Below are 17,905 nucleotides of genomic sequence, written 5' to 3'. Positions count from 1 at the left end.
ATTTTTTCTTTTGTTGTCTGTGCTGTTCTTGTCATATCAAGTGAAGTATTGCCAAATCTATTCCCTTGAACCTTTTCCCCTATATTTTCAAGCTTCACACTTAAGATTTGCGTGTCTTGATGTATGTATGTTATACATTGATTTTAAATTTTTACCACAAAACAATGAACTATAGCTACATTTATCAACATGGATGAATGTGAAAAATATGAAAGAAGCAAGTATCAAAATAATATATATGATATGATTCCACTTATATAAAGTTAAAAAAAAAAAAAAAGAAGCAAAGAAATGATTAACACAAAATACAGAACAATGGTCCTCTCAGGAAAAGGGAAGTGGAGCCAACAGAACACCAAAGATCTCCTGGAGTATTGTAATATGTTATTTCTTGCCTGGGTTAAGAGTACAGGGATGTATGTAACTGTTCCTTAAACTGTACCTGTGCATTTTCAGACACTTTTTTATGTGTGCTGTGTTTTACAGGTATAAAACACTGTAAGAGAAATACACTACTGCATTAGAAGTTACTAGACAACTAAAATGAGAATTAAACTTTATATTTCACGTCTTTGCATTCATCTGAGCAGCAGGTAATACTGTTATACCATCTGCAGGATAGTCTCCTTAAGGTATTGCTAAATATCAATGAAACATAAAAATAAATAGCAACAAAGAATAATGCTGTAAAGTATCAATAAAAACTAAAAAGAAAATGAAAATAACTTCCAATGATCCACAACATATTGATTTAATTTTTCAAAGGGATCTTTATTAAGAATAAAAAAACTAAATTTAAAAAATGAGAAGTTTGACAAAATTAAAATATGACCAGAGATTCACAACATCTTAAGACTGCATATTTTTCCCATTTCCTACTTTAAATAACACATTTGATTTTAAAGATTAAAAATTAAAACCATCTTTAGAAGTCACACATTTAAATCAATGTTATTAGTATATCTCTGGCTTAATAGTTCAACAACTTAGAGAGTATTTTAATTCCCTTAAAATTAAATTTTGCAATACACTTATAAGCTTACTGTCATCCTTTTTGTTTATTAAAAGAACAATCAAAATTTCACCAAAAAAAACTTGCTTGTGAAATAAAAAGATGCTATTACAAAGCCCCACACATTAATAAAAACGTTTTTTTAAGAAAGAAAAAGTGACTAAATTTGTCAAAAATTGAGTCACTGGGGGAAAAAAGCTTAAAAGAAATGCCAGGCCATTGTTTTCAAAGCTATTCCATCTCAGTTACAATTTGTTGCCACTTGGCCTTTCTGGGTAAATACCTAAGAACTGTATTTATTAGCATTTAATGTTGAAAATTAACTAGTAGCTAAGTGTTTATGAGTGTGTGAAAGGTTATGTTTTATTGATACCCCAAGAAATAGTTTTCATTCCTCGGTTAGTCTTATTTCTAGAGCTTAAGGTTAAGTATCTACCTAACAAGTGTCCACTGAATCAAAAATATCAAATTAATCAGATTTATACTGTATTAAGTGTTCTACCCAAATACAATCATGAAAATGATTATTTTTTCTTTTGGACAGATTTGCTAGAGAGAGTGCTTCTGAAACCTGAGACTGACCAGTAGAAAAGCAACTAGAAGTTGACCATGGACGATCACGATCACCCAGTGAGAGCACAGAATAAAGATCTCTCCTGGAGCAGAGACACTTTATGAGCACAATACCCAGCTCATAGTCCCTATCCCCAGTCCACTTCCCCAGCTGGCCAGCAGCTCTTCGTCACCTAGGTCAGGTTTCCCAATGGCCCAACAGACGACCCAGGTCTTGAACAAGCCCAATAAGGGAACTGCTACTCACATACAACAATTTAAATTAATTCAAATTTAAAATTCAGTTCCTCAGTCACCCTAGCCACATTTTAAGTGCTCAATAGTCATATGTCAATAGTAGCTACCATAGTGGACAGCACAGCTATAGAACATTTCCACCATTGCAGAAAGGTCTATTGGATAATGCTGCTGTAGAATACATCTTTGCCCAAACACTAGGCTATTATTAATAAAGTGAATGTACTTTTTGCAAATAATACCAAGGGTGTTTCACCATGTGTAATCCTAACCATAGTCATTGATGCCAAAGGACATAAAGAATCCCTAGGAAGAAGAGGTATTGATAGGCTTCCCCATAAAGTTACCCAACAACTTAGGAGCAAACAGGAGCTATTTATAGTGTTAGCGTCACTGACATATAAAAATGGAGTTTAACAAGGTAAAAAGTTTCTATTGTAGTTTTTTGAATATCTAGACTAAAAATTTTAATCAATATTTTTAAAGTGAAAAACGTTTTCCACATAGATCCACATACTCCATTACAAGTACATTTTCATTATACTTGGGCACCATCTGCTGGCCAAGTTAGTAAACTGGACAAGCAAATGAAAAGCTACATGTACTGGGAGACATTTTTAAAGGACACACACACAGTCCCAGCTTTTTGCTGCAAGGCATTCCTGGAAAACCACATCATAAAGAGGATCACTGTAAAGCAAATCATATTTTCCATAAGGGCAGGGCTATAATTAGGTTCTTCATTCCAAACTAAAATCTAGCATCAATAACTCATGGAAAGATCTCATTAAAGTAAGATGGGAAAATTATAGTCCTCTATAATCATTTAAAACAGCATCATTATTCTCCAAGTCCTTTTGCATAGGTGTGAACACATTTATTGTTTAGAGGACACAACATAAATTAAAAGATAAAGCTTTAATTTATATAAAGTTAACCTAAATCTAATATAGTAAGAGTAATATAAAATAAATAATTCTGTTGGCACACTCCTAGAATTTTTAAGTAATCTGGATGAATTCTATAAAATGGCATCTAAAGAAATCCAAACTAATGCCTGCTTCGTCAGTAAAGTCCTCTAATATAAGCAGAATTAACGTGTATCGTCCACTGCAAAGGAGCGTTTAAAGGTCAGGGTTGATTCAACTTTACTCCCCTTCACTCACTCTTAACCAAAGTTTCCAGTAAAAAATAATAAGTGCTACAAAATCACTCTTTTCATCTTTCCATATCCCAAAACTTAACTGCACTTTGGTGACAAGCTACCAGACCACATCACACTTCATTGAAACATCATAAAAATAATTACAAGCCATTAAAAAGAAGCTTCAAACATTTTTCACAGAATTGTAAGACAAGAAGACAACCTAGTATCTTTGTGCTCTGTCCTTGGGAAAATGCACAAAAAGAATATATAGAGATGACATGAACTGAAGTCTAAATATACTTAGGCAGCTTCTAATACATGATGTGGCAAAATGCAAAAAAAGGAAAAAGAAAAGAAAAAAAAAGGGCCAGCCACAGTGTCTTCCTTCTGTCCTGGAAAAAGGGACTTGCTAAGTTATCTAAATAAAGATTCCTTCAAAGCCTCTTTTAAATAATACTATAACCACTCGTTATTCTGAGAGTGTTCAGGATTCAGACTTATCATCAGAACTTCTGCATAGACATTAATTTATTTTTCTCAGGAACACAAAATGATTTCTAGAACTCAAAATAATTAACAGCCAATGGATTTTTAAGATAATGCCCGGTGGGAGGATTATATAAGCAGAGAAGCAAAAGAATGGTCAGTCTACCAGGCAAACCCCTGCGTGCACTATTAAATAACAATCACCACACCACTGATGATGGTGGAACAACCGCTAACACGTTCATAAGACTGTGTCTCCATTTTACAAAAGATGAAACTGGGGTTTAGGGAAATTACGTGACTTGCCTGAGGACACACGATTGCCCAGTGTCAGAAGTGAAATCTGAACAAAGGCAAACGCCTCACATTTCAGTTCAACCTAGAAATAACCAAGAACAAAGGCAGAGTCACCCTGGATTGCTGATGCAGCTCAAGTAGGGGAAAATGGATTAAAGGAAAATTTCCATATTTGCTGCATAAAGCACTCTTGCCTACGTGGTATACTGGAAAGGACATGGGGTCTGAAACCATAAAGACCTGGGCCCAGGACCGGGACAGCTGCTTGACCTTACTGAACCTGTTACCTCGTCTATAAATACAAAGAGCAATCATGTCAACCTCACAGAATTGCAAAGAAGATGTTATCAGATAACTTATAAAAGATTTCTAGAATAGCATCCAGCATACAGTAGGTGCTCCATAAATGGTACAACTTGCGGTGATTGGTTTCTGTTTTAGTAAATTAGAAATACAGTGGAATACACAAATAGAGTATTGGGATATTTTCATTCTTATGTTAAATATGTATATGTGTTACATATAGTTAAATTTATTAATGTGCATAAATCACTAATTTTAACGATGAATTTTAAAGATTCTTTATAACAATAAAGAACTGAAAGCAACAGACAGGTTGAATTACAGTAAATCCACACTATGGGGTTATTACTTGCAATTAAAAAGATGACACAGACTACATGACACAGGTTAAGACACACTTAAGTGACAAAAGAGCAAGTCTCAGAACAGTACACATAGTATAAGCCAATTTACAAATTTTAATTACATATGCGGAGGTGTGGGGGTGTGTCTGTTGTAGAACAATACATACCAAATTGCTGATGACTATTCCCTCTCGTGAGGAAAGTGGAATAAGGAGAACATGGAGAGGACAGAGTTTTCACTCTACAGAGTTCTACACTGAGGTTTTATGACAAGCATGTATTACACATAGATTGCACACTCTTCTAAAACGAGAATGAAAACTGTATTAGTCGTCTATTGCTACACAGAAGATTACCACAAACTGAACAGCTTTAAACAACACACATGTATTTTCTCAGTGTTTCTGTGGGTCAGAAGTACAGGCACAGCAGAGCTGGGTCCTCTGCTTAGGGCCACACAAGGGTGCAATCACGGTTTGACCAGAGCTGGGTTTTCATCTGGAGGGTGAACTAGGGAAGGATCCGCTTTCCCTGCTCACATGGTTGTCAGCAGCCTTCAGTTCCTTATGGCTTAGCATTCATGGCAGCTCACTTCTTTGAAGCCAGCAAGGAAATACCAGCAAGACACTAGAACCAGTCAGCTAGCAGGACAGAGTCATGTACACCATAATGTAATCATGGAAGTGATACCCCCTCACCATTGCATACCCTACTAGTCAGAAGCAAGTCACAGGTCCTACCGTACTCAAGGGGAAGGGATTATACAAGATGAACACCCAGAGGAGGATCGTGGGGCCACTGAAAGTCTACGTACCACAGAGACAGTTAAGGTCTTTACCAGATCTCAATGGTATGCTTCTGAAAGATGACCAAGAAGTGATATAAACGGCTGGGTTATAGAGCTAAATGAAATTAACCAAACCGTACAGGACGAGAGCTAAGTCTATGGTCTCATCAGAAACATTTCACATTTTGTAAAACTATGCTCCAAACTCAAAGATAACCCAAATATTTCATTGTCTAGAAAATAAGCAGATCTTTCACGAAAAAAAGAAGCAACAATAGATCTCTGAAATAGCAATGGATTTGGAAAGTGGTTTTTCTAAAAGAAAACATGGCTAATAACATAAACTTAACCAAGAAATATGAAAAGGAAAGCAAAGAATAAAACTGGAACAGAACTAGCTCCATGTTGAAGCTGACGTGAAACACTAAGTTAACTAGTGGAGAAGGTGTATTTGGTGGGAAAAGGAAAGCATGATAATAAGCCTAACGGGATGTAACCTCATAATACTTCTAAGGTATTAGAACCAGGCTAACATACCGTATCCTCCCCACAGGAAGAATAAAGGCAAAGGAAAGGTGCCATCTCTACTGAATAGGGAGTCCTGACACAGAGGCCTTCAAAAGGACTCTGCATCTTTAATAATATAAAAAGGCTAGGACACAACGGCATAATCTAAAATGCCATTAGAAATACTTCAACATACAAAAAGGTCTAAGTAAAGCAGGATTTTATAAAGTGAGCAAAAAAGAAACACTAAGGGGGAAAATCTTTTAAGATTAAAGGGGTTTTTTTCAAAGGACAAGTTGAAGTGGTTGTAAAATTATGATGCAGCATTAAACTTCAGTTCTAAGTAACAATAAATTATTCACTATAAAAATATACATGTGTCAAGTAGTATAAGCCTCGTAAACTTTTTAAACAATTTCTTGCAGAACTTGATTAGATGTACTAGGTCACACTAGCAGATACTAACTTTTTCATTAGCACAGTATGACCAGTCAGAGTAAAGGAGCAATGTTGCAGATATGAAGACGGACCATCATTCGACTTCACCACTTCTATTCTGAACTCACAAATCGTGTATTTGGCATTAAAATCAGTGTTATTGCCTTTAGCTAAAGTAAATGTTAGTTTCAGTTTCTAAATGCCCCCATGTATATAAAATTTCACATATCTGTTGATTAATGTATACACAGATTAAAATTTTAAATCAAATTGAGAAACCTATAAGAAAAGGTACACACACTGCACTGTTTTGTTTTGGCAGCCCTAATTGTAAGCCGTTAGCCTTACTGATATTCCTACACTTCACCAGAAAGATATTTATGTCTTTTCCAGCTCCTTCATCACCTTATATTCCTCACAGTGTGTGAAGGGCATCTCTATATCCTACATCCATGCTTCTCCTAACTTATTCTATAATTTATCCTTCCCTCCACTTTTTCTAAAAGTTTTTCAAGCAGTCATGTGGGCCACTCTCTCTGCCACAATATACCTATCGCAAAGGGTTTTGCGTGTGGTTAAATTAAATGTGTGGCAGTGCCTAACACAACCCAGGCCTTCAATCATGCATGTACTCACCAAATAGAAATGCTTATGGAGTTCCTAAGCTTCCTGCGCAGTGCTAGGCACTGGAAATACAATGGAAACAGGAAAAAGCTCCTGCTCATGAAGTTTACAATCTAGCAAAGAGGACAGAAACAAAACCTTTGCACATGTGACCACTGCAACCAAGAGTAACTTTGGTGTAAATAACAGGTTCACCCAAACAGACCTGGGCTATCAGGAAAGGCTTGTATGAAGTGGAGACATCTGAAGAATGACTAGGACCAAAGGACTGCCTGCTTTTCCCATTAATTACTTATTATATAACTGATAAATAATGCCTCATACTCAAGTAATTTGCATTAAAAATGTCATCTTATTATAGCTGAGCAACAAAGAGAAATAAGTTACTGTTAAACTTGTGGAGATTTTATTATGGTTCCATTTCCCAGAAAAATCACTAATACTTGAAGAATAGTCTGTTTTCTCAAAGTTTATCCTCTGTTATGAGGAAGAAAATGTCCATTCGCATGGACTCCCTGAAGACCTTGCCTGTTTCGTATCCTGAATCCCACTCTTAGACACACCGCAATCTTTGTGAATACTTCCACAACTACACATGACTACTTTATTGAAATTATCCATGTACTTGTCTTATCTCTCGTCCCTATTCACTTAAAACAATGGTTACACGTCAAATGTCTACAGGACTTAAACAAGTAACAAATGAGTGATTATGCTGACAGATAAGGGATATTCTTCACGTCTACGAAGATATATCCTGAATCATAGGATCCCCCTTCATTTATCTTTCTTCTTTCTACTTTTGACAGAATATAAAAATGGAAAAACAAATACTTCATCTACTCTTAACCCTACATAAAAAAACAAAAAAACACTCAATAATAGATGCAACTGACTCAAACTCACTGTCAGGATGAGCAGGGAATAGTGAAGGCATGCCGCATTAAGCGGATAACTAAGTATTACTTAGCTCCAACCTATGGCTGTCTTCTGGAAAGATTGCTAGGTCTCCACTTTTGAAAATAAGCCAGAAATTTAAGTTTTCATATGAAATTCTCTAGTTGTTAATTTTGACAACTCATTCAAAAATCTTTAAAGACATTATGTAAGCTAAACAAAAATCCATACACATGATCCATCCAGTCCAAGAAGATCAGCAATTTTCAACCTCTGGTCTAAGCTCCAAGACACAGGAAACTACTTTAGTTCACCTTTGCACTATAAACTCCAGATTCATCACCTCCAGAAAGGAACCCAGCATTTAGCTGGACACCCAACAAATGTTTTGGCAAACACCTGGTAGATTTTGCAGTTAAACCAAGGACTGTATTTTTCTTTGTATGAAGACCACAATCTCTTTACACTTCCATTTACCTGCTTATAAAGCTAACAAAAATTCCACAATGACATCTCTTCTACTTTTAAATCGCCTATGAATGAGAAAACAAGTTATTTTACACCAACTCCTACTGACTCATCAATTCATTTCTTTTTACTCTTCTGAATGTGTCTTTAATTCTATCACCTCTTCCCATTTTGCCTCTCCATTTTAATTTGTTTCCCCTTTCTAATAAAAACAATTTCGTATGGACTGGACCTCTTGCTTTGTGTTCATTTATTCTTTTCCACCATAATACCTGAAGTCTGAAAAACATATTACCAAACTACATCAACTATGAAGACATTTCAAATTATTAATAACATTTCTGTATCTTATTAAGGAATAAACCAAAAACATATAGTAGAAAAGAAAGAGTATACTGTTAACCAAATCAAATTCGAAATATGAAAATTACCCAGAGAATGGTGAGGAGTGAAGTCTGAAACATAATACATGTCAAATGACGCTGTCCAACATTTTAACATTTCAGGTAACAATGCCAAAGGTAAAACTCAAAATTTGACAAACATCCAATTTAAATCTATCCCTACTAAAGACCAAAAGCTATACTACAACAATAATCATCTTTTTGTGTATTTCAAAAAATCAGAAGTTTATTTTTATTTACACTAAAAATACTACGTAAGCGTAGTACTCTACTAAGAAAACACAGTTTAATGAGGTTAAGGTTTACTTTATTAAATCAAAACAAATATTGTTCAATGAGGGATAGAGAGAAATTCAAGCATAAGTTTCAAGATGGATAAAGGATATTATATTTTGTTAAGTCATTGGTAATGTTCTTAAATCATGTTTGTCATAAAGTAAAACAGAGAACTGTGTTCTTTAGATTCTTAGGCTCCACTTTCCAAGCAACAGTATATACGTATATATATATAATTATGTTACATTTTTAGCCACTTTTGGATATCTGTTTTTACATATATATATTATATGTAATATATATAATACATGTTATATATTATATACAGTAAATGAAAAACTAAAACTCGTTTTAGCCAACTAACATCGCTTCACAGCCCTAAACTTTAACAAAAATATAAAGTAAACCAACTACTTACCATAAATAAAAAACAACAACAAGGAAAAATGAAATGTATAAACCAGTTTCAAAGACAAGCTACGATGAAACACATTTGAAATCCTATTTTGATAGCATACCTGTGGACATCAGTTGGTGACTGTACCAAAGAGTCATTGTCTCCAGAAGAAAGTTTCCATGATTCATTTAATTTGTGTTCACTTGTCCCCAGCTCACCCATTACCCAGTCTGGTAATCCTTCTGGGCTTGAAACTTTTGCTCGTGCTGGATTTGGTTCATCAAAATAGATGGACTGATTTTTAAAAATTAGAAAAATTATTCTTTCAAAATGTACTATAATGAAATAATTAGTTAAGATCTCTATCAAGTGTCAAGTTTAGTAACAACCTTTCAAATACTCAACTTAAATTCAATTACATAGAAATATTTTTTAAAGTATATTAAATGTACAATGAATTATGAAATATTAAAACATAAAAGGAACAACATATTTACATTTTAGTTGTGCTCTGCTGTGTAAGAAATCTGATAAACAAAATTACATAACAGATAAATCTGGTAATTATTCGTATTAAAAAGGAACCTTAGCCTTATGAAAAGATAAATGGAAAGTTCTTTTTAAATCATGTGCTCTCTCATTCCTTTCTGTGATCATTAACTACTCTGTATTTTAAGATTAACTACTCCCTCAAAATAAAACAACAATCAGTGGACAGAGAAACCACAATCAATGAAAATCAGAAATAAAAATTAGGATTCCCCTGATAAGGTGGAAACAACAGACCTAGGCTTTAGTTCTGGCCACACCACAAACTGGCTGAAAAACCCAAGGCAGGTCTCTAGGCTTTCTCATTATTATTATCTGTAAAACAAAGTCCTTTCCTGTGATTCTATAAAATTGAGTGTGAGTGGGAAAACATAATACAATATACTCATATCTTAACATCTAAATGTGTTTCAGAAAATGTTCCATCGTTAGTCATCAAAAAGAATGACATTGGCCCTTTTATTTCTCTGCAAGGGAGCCAGGCTTCACAACACATTTCTGAAGAAAATTCTGTATTAACTGGATACTCCTGCAACAATTCTCCCAAATCCTACACAAAAATCTTCAAGGGATTGTTCTCCAGCAAGGGGTGACACATGACCCTCTATCCTAGATCAGACATGCAAAGCAATTCCTTTTTAAATGACAAAGTCACTCCAATGTTTAATCAAATATCAAGTCAAGTAACTACTATCCCAAAGACTACCAATTTTAAGCAAAATGTATGGCTCTTCTTTAACATACAGTTGGTAACAGTATTAAAACTTGTGGCATTCTGACATGGGTAATAGAAGTTATAGTCTAGTTGTGCAGCATGTCTCTTCAATGAATTTTGGTTTAAGTTAACGGCTAAAATACAGAAAAATCTTAAAACACATAAGATTTTTTGCAGTTCATTTTTTAAAAAATACACAGACATTCTGACAGCAAGTATCAATACCTAAGATTCCAGTCAGATTTCTCAAGGACTCAAACACCACACAAACCAAGCCATATTTCATGGTGACAAGGACCAAGGCAGTGACAATTCATCAACCAAGCATAATTATAACTGCTTTTGTAACAACCTGAGTTTGAAAATGGAATTAAATGAAGTATGGGCAATCACTCCTGAACTTCCACTTACTGTTGTCGTTTTATTACAGTAGAAAGGAACATTAGAAGACACTCAATCCAACCTCTCATCAATTTTTAAATATGAAAGAGTTTAATAACTGTTTTATGAATTTATTGACATATATAAAATATTATTATTATAAACAGTGAAAATTAGTGGACAATTAAGACTCAATCTTTAAAATTCACTCTAAGTTGTTTAGAAATATCGTAGAATACTGTGTGATGACTAAATCACACAGGCCAATATCTTATTCTGATTTCCATTCAAGGTAGAAAAATTTGAATCAGAGAGGAAAAAAACACATTAAACAAATATATTGTCTAGAACTTGTAACTTACTAATATGACCATTCCCAAAAAGGATGATGAATTGACACTTTTAAAGAAACTGAACTAACCCATCCTTCGGTCAATGACACCTACCATGTAGGACGGTAGAGTTCTTAGTGTCCCTGGTTCAGGTCGGTGTATAAAGGGGCCTTCAATCACTCCTCGCTTAAGCATGTGCAGTAACAGTTTTGCGTACAGGTTCCGATTCTTCCTGCCCATTAGTCCTGCACCTGTTCCTGAAGGCTCACACAGTTTTTTAATCCAAAGTGCACACCTCTGCCGTTCTAGAAACATATAAGAACTGTTAGAGACTTGATTTCTCAGCAAGTAAACATTAAAGACCTATGAAAATCTGCTTTTGTCTAGAGTAGGGGTCTAGACAAAAGGGCCACACAGTAAACATTTTAGGCTCTGCAGGCCATCTGATCTCTGGCACAATGACTCAATTCTGCCACGGTAACATGAAGTCACCACACACCAAATGGAAACAAACGGGCATGGCTGTTTTTTCATGAAACTTTACCAAAAAGGTGCAAGCTGGATTTGGCCCAGAGGGTACAGCTTGCCAACCTCTGTCTAGAGTTTATCAGTTAATTAGTGATCAGGCAAGACAAATGCAAAGAAGTATTTTTCTTAAAACAAAATTTCTGGATAAATGTCAAATTTCTGAGGATAAAGCTTGCTATAAAAACATCTCTAAAATAATACCGGTCGTGTTGAAAACATCTTTCTGTAATTCTCATTATTCAAACTAAGAGGGATAAAATGCAGTCTTATTTAAGCATTTTAAACTTAATCTAAAATTAAATCTCAAATGTTTTATTTATTAAAGCTGATAATTTTCAGGGATTTGTAGTTGATTTATTTAGGGTTTTCTTTTAATCTCTCTACAAATAATTGAGGAAAAATTTATATGTGATTTCATAAAATAATTATCCCTTTAAAAACAACCTAAAAATTATAGCACAGCTTAATCCACATATAATAACTTATTGACTATCTTATCTTGCCATGACACAGAATTGTTTTTGGCCTCATGAAAACTATTTTGACACTAATCTTTTATCAGTCTAACTCGATTTGAGGATTATATATCTAACACAAATCATAAGCCTGCTTTAATCTCTTAGTTCCTAATGGTCATATTCATTTATTGTTTTACCTACAAAAATCACTGGGGCCAATTTACCACTTTGCTCATCCCAGATTTATCACTATAGGTATGTGAACTAGCCCCAAAAAAATGTTTGTATTTTTAGCTTTGAAAATGATATAATCAGAAAGCAAACATCATGAAACACTGGGTATACTTTGAGCAAAAGGAAAGTACAAACATGAAAGTAATAAACCTAAGTAAACAGTTTTCAAACTACGTATTTTCTATATGCTGGGCAGCAAACTGAAATCTACATAATTTTGGAATGGCCAGAATTCAGTACAACTTGGGTAATAAAAAGAATTCATTGCTCTACTTAAAATGATGTGGGGGAAAAAGTATTCTCAAAAGTAGTATCTAGCTATAAGAAGATGTACAGTAAGTTGTTATGAATGTTCAGGTTCTTGATTGGGGTGTGAGTTCCCAAGCCTTCACTAAGAATTAATTAAATAAAAGGGGGTCAGCGAGGTACAATGACAATGAGTCATGAAACAAAGATTATAACTAATCAAATTCTATGTGCCTAAAATCCATTTTAAAAGAAGATGAAATATGAGGATAGTTTGATTTGAAATGCATTTATAATGTGAGATTTTAATAAATATCTTTCCTAATCGGCAGATCTAAAACAAAAGAAAAAAAGGAAGTCAATATCAAAACATGACTGACACAATACAGAAATGTCATTAAATACTAATTCAAAAAATCGTGAATGAGCTGCAGGATATGAAATAATCATTTTGAAGAATAGCAGAGGAAGAAACGTTCCAGTCTGATGAGGCAAGAGGACAGAGGAAGAGGCATGGTGGGAAGACCACGCCAAGCCACTCTGGACTGGGAAAGGTAGCAGGCCTGGAACATACACTACACTCCCTTCTCCCAACACAGCTCCCTGGAATAAATATCTAATATTGAGTTGGTTCCTCATTTTGAATAGAGTTCACTCAGACACCTCAGGGAAATAGGAAACTTGGACAGGGTAAAAGTCAGTGTCTTGGCCCCACTCCAAACGTTTCACTCAAAAGCTACCAAATCAGATTTACCTTTACAGCCAGTCTTATGCCTAGTATGACTTAAGAGAATTTTCGGTGGCACTCAAACTCGTTCCAATTGCTCCCTATGCCTTAAAAGTATTTGAAAATTCTTTGACTTGAGACAAAGACTCTTTTTCCATAATCAGAGATAACGGGCCAGAAATTGGAGACAAGATAGCAACAAAAATTCATCCACACTTGATTTTATTCAGCCAACCGATAAGCATACGAGACCAATAGATTCTTTTCCACTTTGATAAACAAAAGGATCAGAGTAGGTAAACAGTAGGCTCCTGAAAGAGGAAATATTTCCATGGTAGTGGGGAAAAGATGCAGGCAGAAAGAATTGTAGCTAACTTTAGAGAGCCATGTGCTTTAAGCTCATGACGTATGAGAAGTGGTATCACAATAAGATCCTTCACAATAAGGATCACAATCAGGATCACAATAAGATCCTAAGGTTTAGTAGGACATTATCACTAAATTTCTATTTACCCTCGAAAAGCTCAAAGTGAACAATCCTACATCAGGTTAAGATGAAAAATTGGTATTAAAGGAATTCAGCTTTATTTCCATTTTGATAGTTCATTGGTTTGATGAAATAATATAAAGAAAAAATTAATCTTAAGAATCTATTTTCAAACATAATCTTACCTGACCTATGGGGTAATTTTAAAACAAAGGGCTTCATATCTACCACAAAGTGATCAAATTCCGCATCCAGTTTCTCCCATTTTTCTTCTTCACTTCCCATTTCCATAATGCAGTCTGTAAAAGATTTAAAATTAAAATATTAAGGATCTGTATGCTGAAAACTAAAAAACTCTAATGAAAGAAATCATAGAAAACTCATTAGCATTAAATATCAATTGTCCCCAAATTGATCTATAGATGTCATGCAATTCCAATCAAAACCCCAGCAGTACTCTTCGTATATATATTTATATACAAAGTTTTTATATATTTTATAAATACAAAATATATATTTATATATTTATAAATATATACATTTATATACAAAAATAGAAAATTTATATTTTAGAAAGTTAAAGGAACTAGAATAGCAAAAACAATTCTGAAAAAGAAGAACAAAGTTAGAAGACTCATTACCCAATTTTAAGATTACCAAAACGCTCTAGTAGTCAAGATAATGCAGTATTGGTGAAAGGATAAAACACATAGACCAATGGAACAGACTAGAGAGTCCAGAAATTGGCCAACACAAATATGGACAACTGATTTTCGACAAAGGTGCAATTCATGGAAAATGACAGTTTTTACAGCAAAGTATGTTGTAACAACTGGACATCCGTATGCAAAGAAAAAATTAAACCTCCACCTAAACTTCATACTGTATACAAAAATTAACTCAAAATAAATCACAGAACTAAGTGTAAAATGTAAAACTATAAAACTCTTAGAAGAAAACACAGAAAACAATCTTGACGACCTTGGAAAAGACAAAGATTTATTAGACACAACACAAACAGCACTACCCATATAAGAAAAAATTGATACATTACACTTTACCAAAATAAAAAACTTTTGCTTAGCAAAGGACTCTGTTAAGGGACTGAAAAAAAAAAGCTACAGACTCTAAGAAAATATATGTGCATCATATATATCATGAAGGACTTATATCAAAAGCATACAGAGAACTCTCAAAACTGTAAGAAAACGACCCAATAAAAATAATCAGCAAAAAAAATTAATGCCTTTACCAAAGATTTACAGCTGACAGATAAGCACATGAGAAGATGCTCAACATTATTAGTCATTCGGGAAATGCAAATTAAAACCACAAGGAGATATCACTACACACCTAGTAGGACAGTTACAACAAAAAATGCAAACAATATCAAGTGCAGGTGAGAACACAGAACAACAGGAACTCCCATGCACTGCTGGCAGTAAAATGGTGCAACCACTCTGGAAAACAGGTTAGCAGTTTCTTACTTACACAGTTAAACATGCACTTACCACGTAACCCAGAAATCCCACTCTTAGGTATTCATCCAAGTGAAACAAAATCTACATTTACACAAAGATCTGAATGTAATATTTATAGCAGCTTTTTTTCTTCTGTAATTACTAAACACTGGATACAACCCAAATGTCCCTCACCCGAGAATGGATAAACAAACTGTGGTATAAACACACAATGAAACAGTACTCAGCAACAGAAAAGAATGAACTACTGACACACATAACAACATGAAAAAATTTCAAACTTATTATGCTTGGTAAAAGAAGCCATTCTCAAATGGCTACATACTGTATGAATCCATCCGTATGACATTCTAGAAAAGACAAAAATATGAGCATAGCAAACAGATCACTGGTTCACAGAGGTTAGCAGTGGGGGTAGATGTGAACACAAAGAGGTGCATAAGGAAATTATTTGGGGTGTTGGAATTGTTCTGCATATTGTCTGTGGAGGAGGTTATAAGACCCTATTCTATGCATGTGTAAAAACTCCCAGAACTGTAGCAAGATAGTGATTCTAACTCCATGCAAAGTTAAACTTTTTAATTTCCCACAAAAAGCTTAAAATATTGGTCCTTGTATTTCTCCCTAATTAACAAGAAAAACACAATATAAAGGGGGTGAAGCCCAAACATCAGAAACATAGGTTTTGACAAAATTCCTTCAGTTACAAATATACCCACACTCAACAGTTCCTTTAAGTTATGAAATACGTGTCTTGGTAGCGACGTGGAAAACCTCCACATTAGTGTAAGGCCCTCGATTTGTCATTTATTCCATATGCAAATTATATATTTGGGAAAAAGCTCTGTTCTGCTCATAGGCCATCTTGCTCCCCAGACTGCCCTCCCTCTGCTAAACAAGCTTTTAATATTTACCACCGTACCTTCCATCTTATTGTCAACTGCCTTTGCACAGAAGTTTCTCAGTGCTGTCTCTGTAAACCCTAACCTTCCCTGGCTGACCTGACTGCCCTCACAGTCTAGAAGTGAACCAAGGTTTCTAGTCCTCTCTCAGGTACCGCATGTGCTCTCTGGAGTCTTCCCCAGAACCTTGGAAGGAAAATAGTTGCTGAGATCCATATGGCTTCCCAACCACTGCTCTTCACCCTCAAAAGCTCCCCTTCTGAGGCTCCCACTGTCCGACAATAAGTACCTCTCACTCTCTGTGCTCGTCACCGCCACCTCCCAAAACCCCTCTGTCTGATCACAGCCTCTTATCCTCTTACACTCTCTCCCTCTTAGTCCATTCAGCCTTCTCTTTACACTCGGCAACACTGCGATCCCTTGACACCCTCCATCATTCCCCAGTGAAGCGTTTGCGGGAGAAAAATGGCAGTGCCTTGTAGTCAGATGGCTTCCAAACTTACCTGAATCCTCAGGAATCTTACTATTTCCTACTCCGCAAAGTAGCCTTTAAACCTTTACCGAACATCTGAAAGCCCTGAAAGTGCTCCTGCCTCCCCTTCACTCTCAATTTTAACAACCTCCTCTCCTGCTTCATGGAGAAACCAATAGTCAGACAGTGACGTTCCAAAATGCTATTCCCTCCGCTTCTCAACTTTGCTCTTAGAGAACACACCCTTACCTCCCTTGTTTCAGTATCAGAAGCATGAACTCTCCTCCCAATGCCAGTATCTCTGTCATCTATCAAGTACATCCTCACTGTCAAACTTTCCATCCCACTGACTCCTTCCCCTCCACTGTTCTCATTTTCTAAACCAATATATCAACAAATACTCAGCAATATCTCAAGCCTGTATCTCTCTTCTAGCTGCCACTGTCTCAGAGAAAGCCCCTCCGACCACCGCCATACACTACTGTAACAGCCTACTTCAGTCCTCACTGGTGCTGGAGTACGTTTCCTGAGTACAAAGCTAAGCACATCACTCCCTACTTAAAAACCCCTCCTGACTGCCTGCGGCCACAGGATGCTCTCTAAACCCAAAGCTAGGCCCCCAAGTGCCTTTGCCTTTTGAGCCCATCTCTCACCCCTCCCTCGGCACACACTCTGCCTAACTACACCAACCCAACAATGACCACTTCACCACCACCGACTCCTCGGCATTCTTCAAACACTCCCAGCCCTCATATGATTCCACATCCTACTCACACGCTATTCCCTCTGTCTGGAGTCAGGCAAATGCAGCTCAACTGTCCCTTCTGAGGAAAGCTCGCCCCGCTTCTCCTAGACTCATTGTTGCTCCATTTTCAGTGTACACTGCTCACATCTGTGTAGCACCGTTTTTCACACTATTTTTTCACCCATCTGTGATTATTCACATGTCTTCTACCATCTACGAGTGCTCCTGCAAGGCGGGAACCATGACTTACACATCTTATTAGGTACCCAACACATGCGTGGTATATATGAGAAGCTCAAGAACTGATATGTAAATAAATGCTAATGACGGGATTAATGTCCCACTTTTACATGACTAGTCATTTGTTTGTTTGTTTGTTGTTTAAAATCCTGTTCTGAACACCAAATAGGTGTTCTGGAAAAGAAATATTATACCCCCTCTAATCTATGTA

The 17,905-nt window shown here is 35.6% G+C and overlaps 1 protein-coding gene across 4 annotated transcripts in view; it reads right to left on the bottom strand.

Annotated features, from left to right (window-relative positions):
• The window catches only part of CEP112 (centrosomal protein 112), a 389,712-nt gene that overhangs the window by 368,943 nt on the left and 2,864 nt on the right, over positions 1-17,905 (bottom strand). For 3 of the 4 annotated variants that reach the window (XR_004421320.1, XM_033090398.1, XM_033090397.1), the window contains exons 2-4: positions 14,040-14,153; positions 11,289-11,479; positions 9,319-9,491 (exon numbers count right to left, since the gene is read on the bottom strand). Coding sequence is in view for 3 of the 4 variants with exons in the window: in XM_033090398.1 (XP_032946289.1) it covers positions 9,319-9,491; positions 11,289-11,479; positions 14,040-14,145 (470 nt within the window). In the remaining variant the exon portion in view is untranslated. The remainder of the gene's footprint in view (positions 1-9,318; positions 9,492-11,288; positions 11,480-14,039; positions 14,154-17,905) is intronic. The other variant, XM_033090399.1, reaches the window with a different exon arrangement.

Source organism: Rhinolophus ferrumequinum, chromosome 21 (genome assembly GCF_004115265.2).
Source record: "Rhinolophus ferrumequinum isolate MPI-CBG mRhiFer1 chromosome 21, mRhiFer1_v1.p, whole genome shotgun sequence".
Classification (NCBI taxonomy): domain Eukaryota; kingdom Metazoa; phylum Chordata; class Mammalia; order Chiroptera; family Rhinolophidae; genus Rhinolophus; species Rhinolophus ferrumequinum.
The sequence above is the reverse complement of the archived record's forward strand: the minus strand, read 5'-3'. Positions and strand labels throughout refer to the sequence as shown.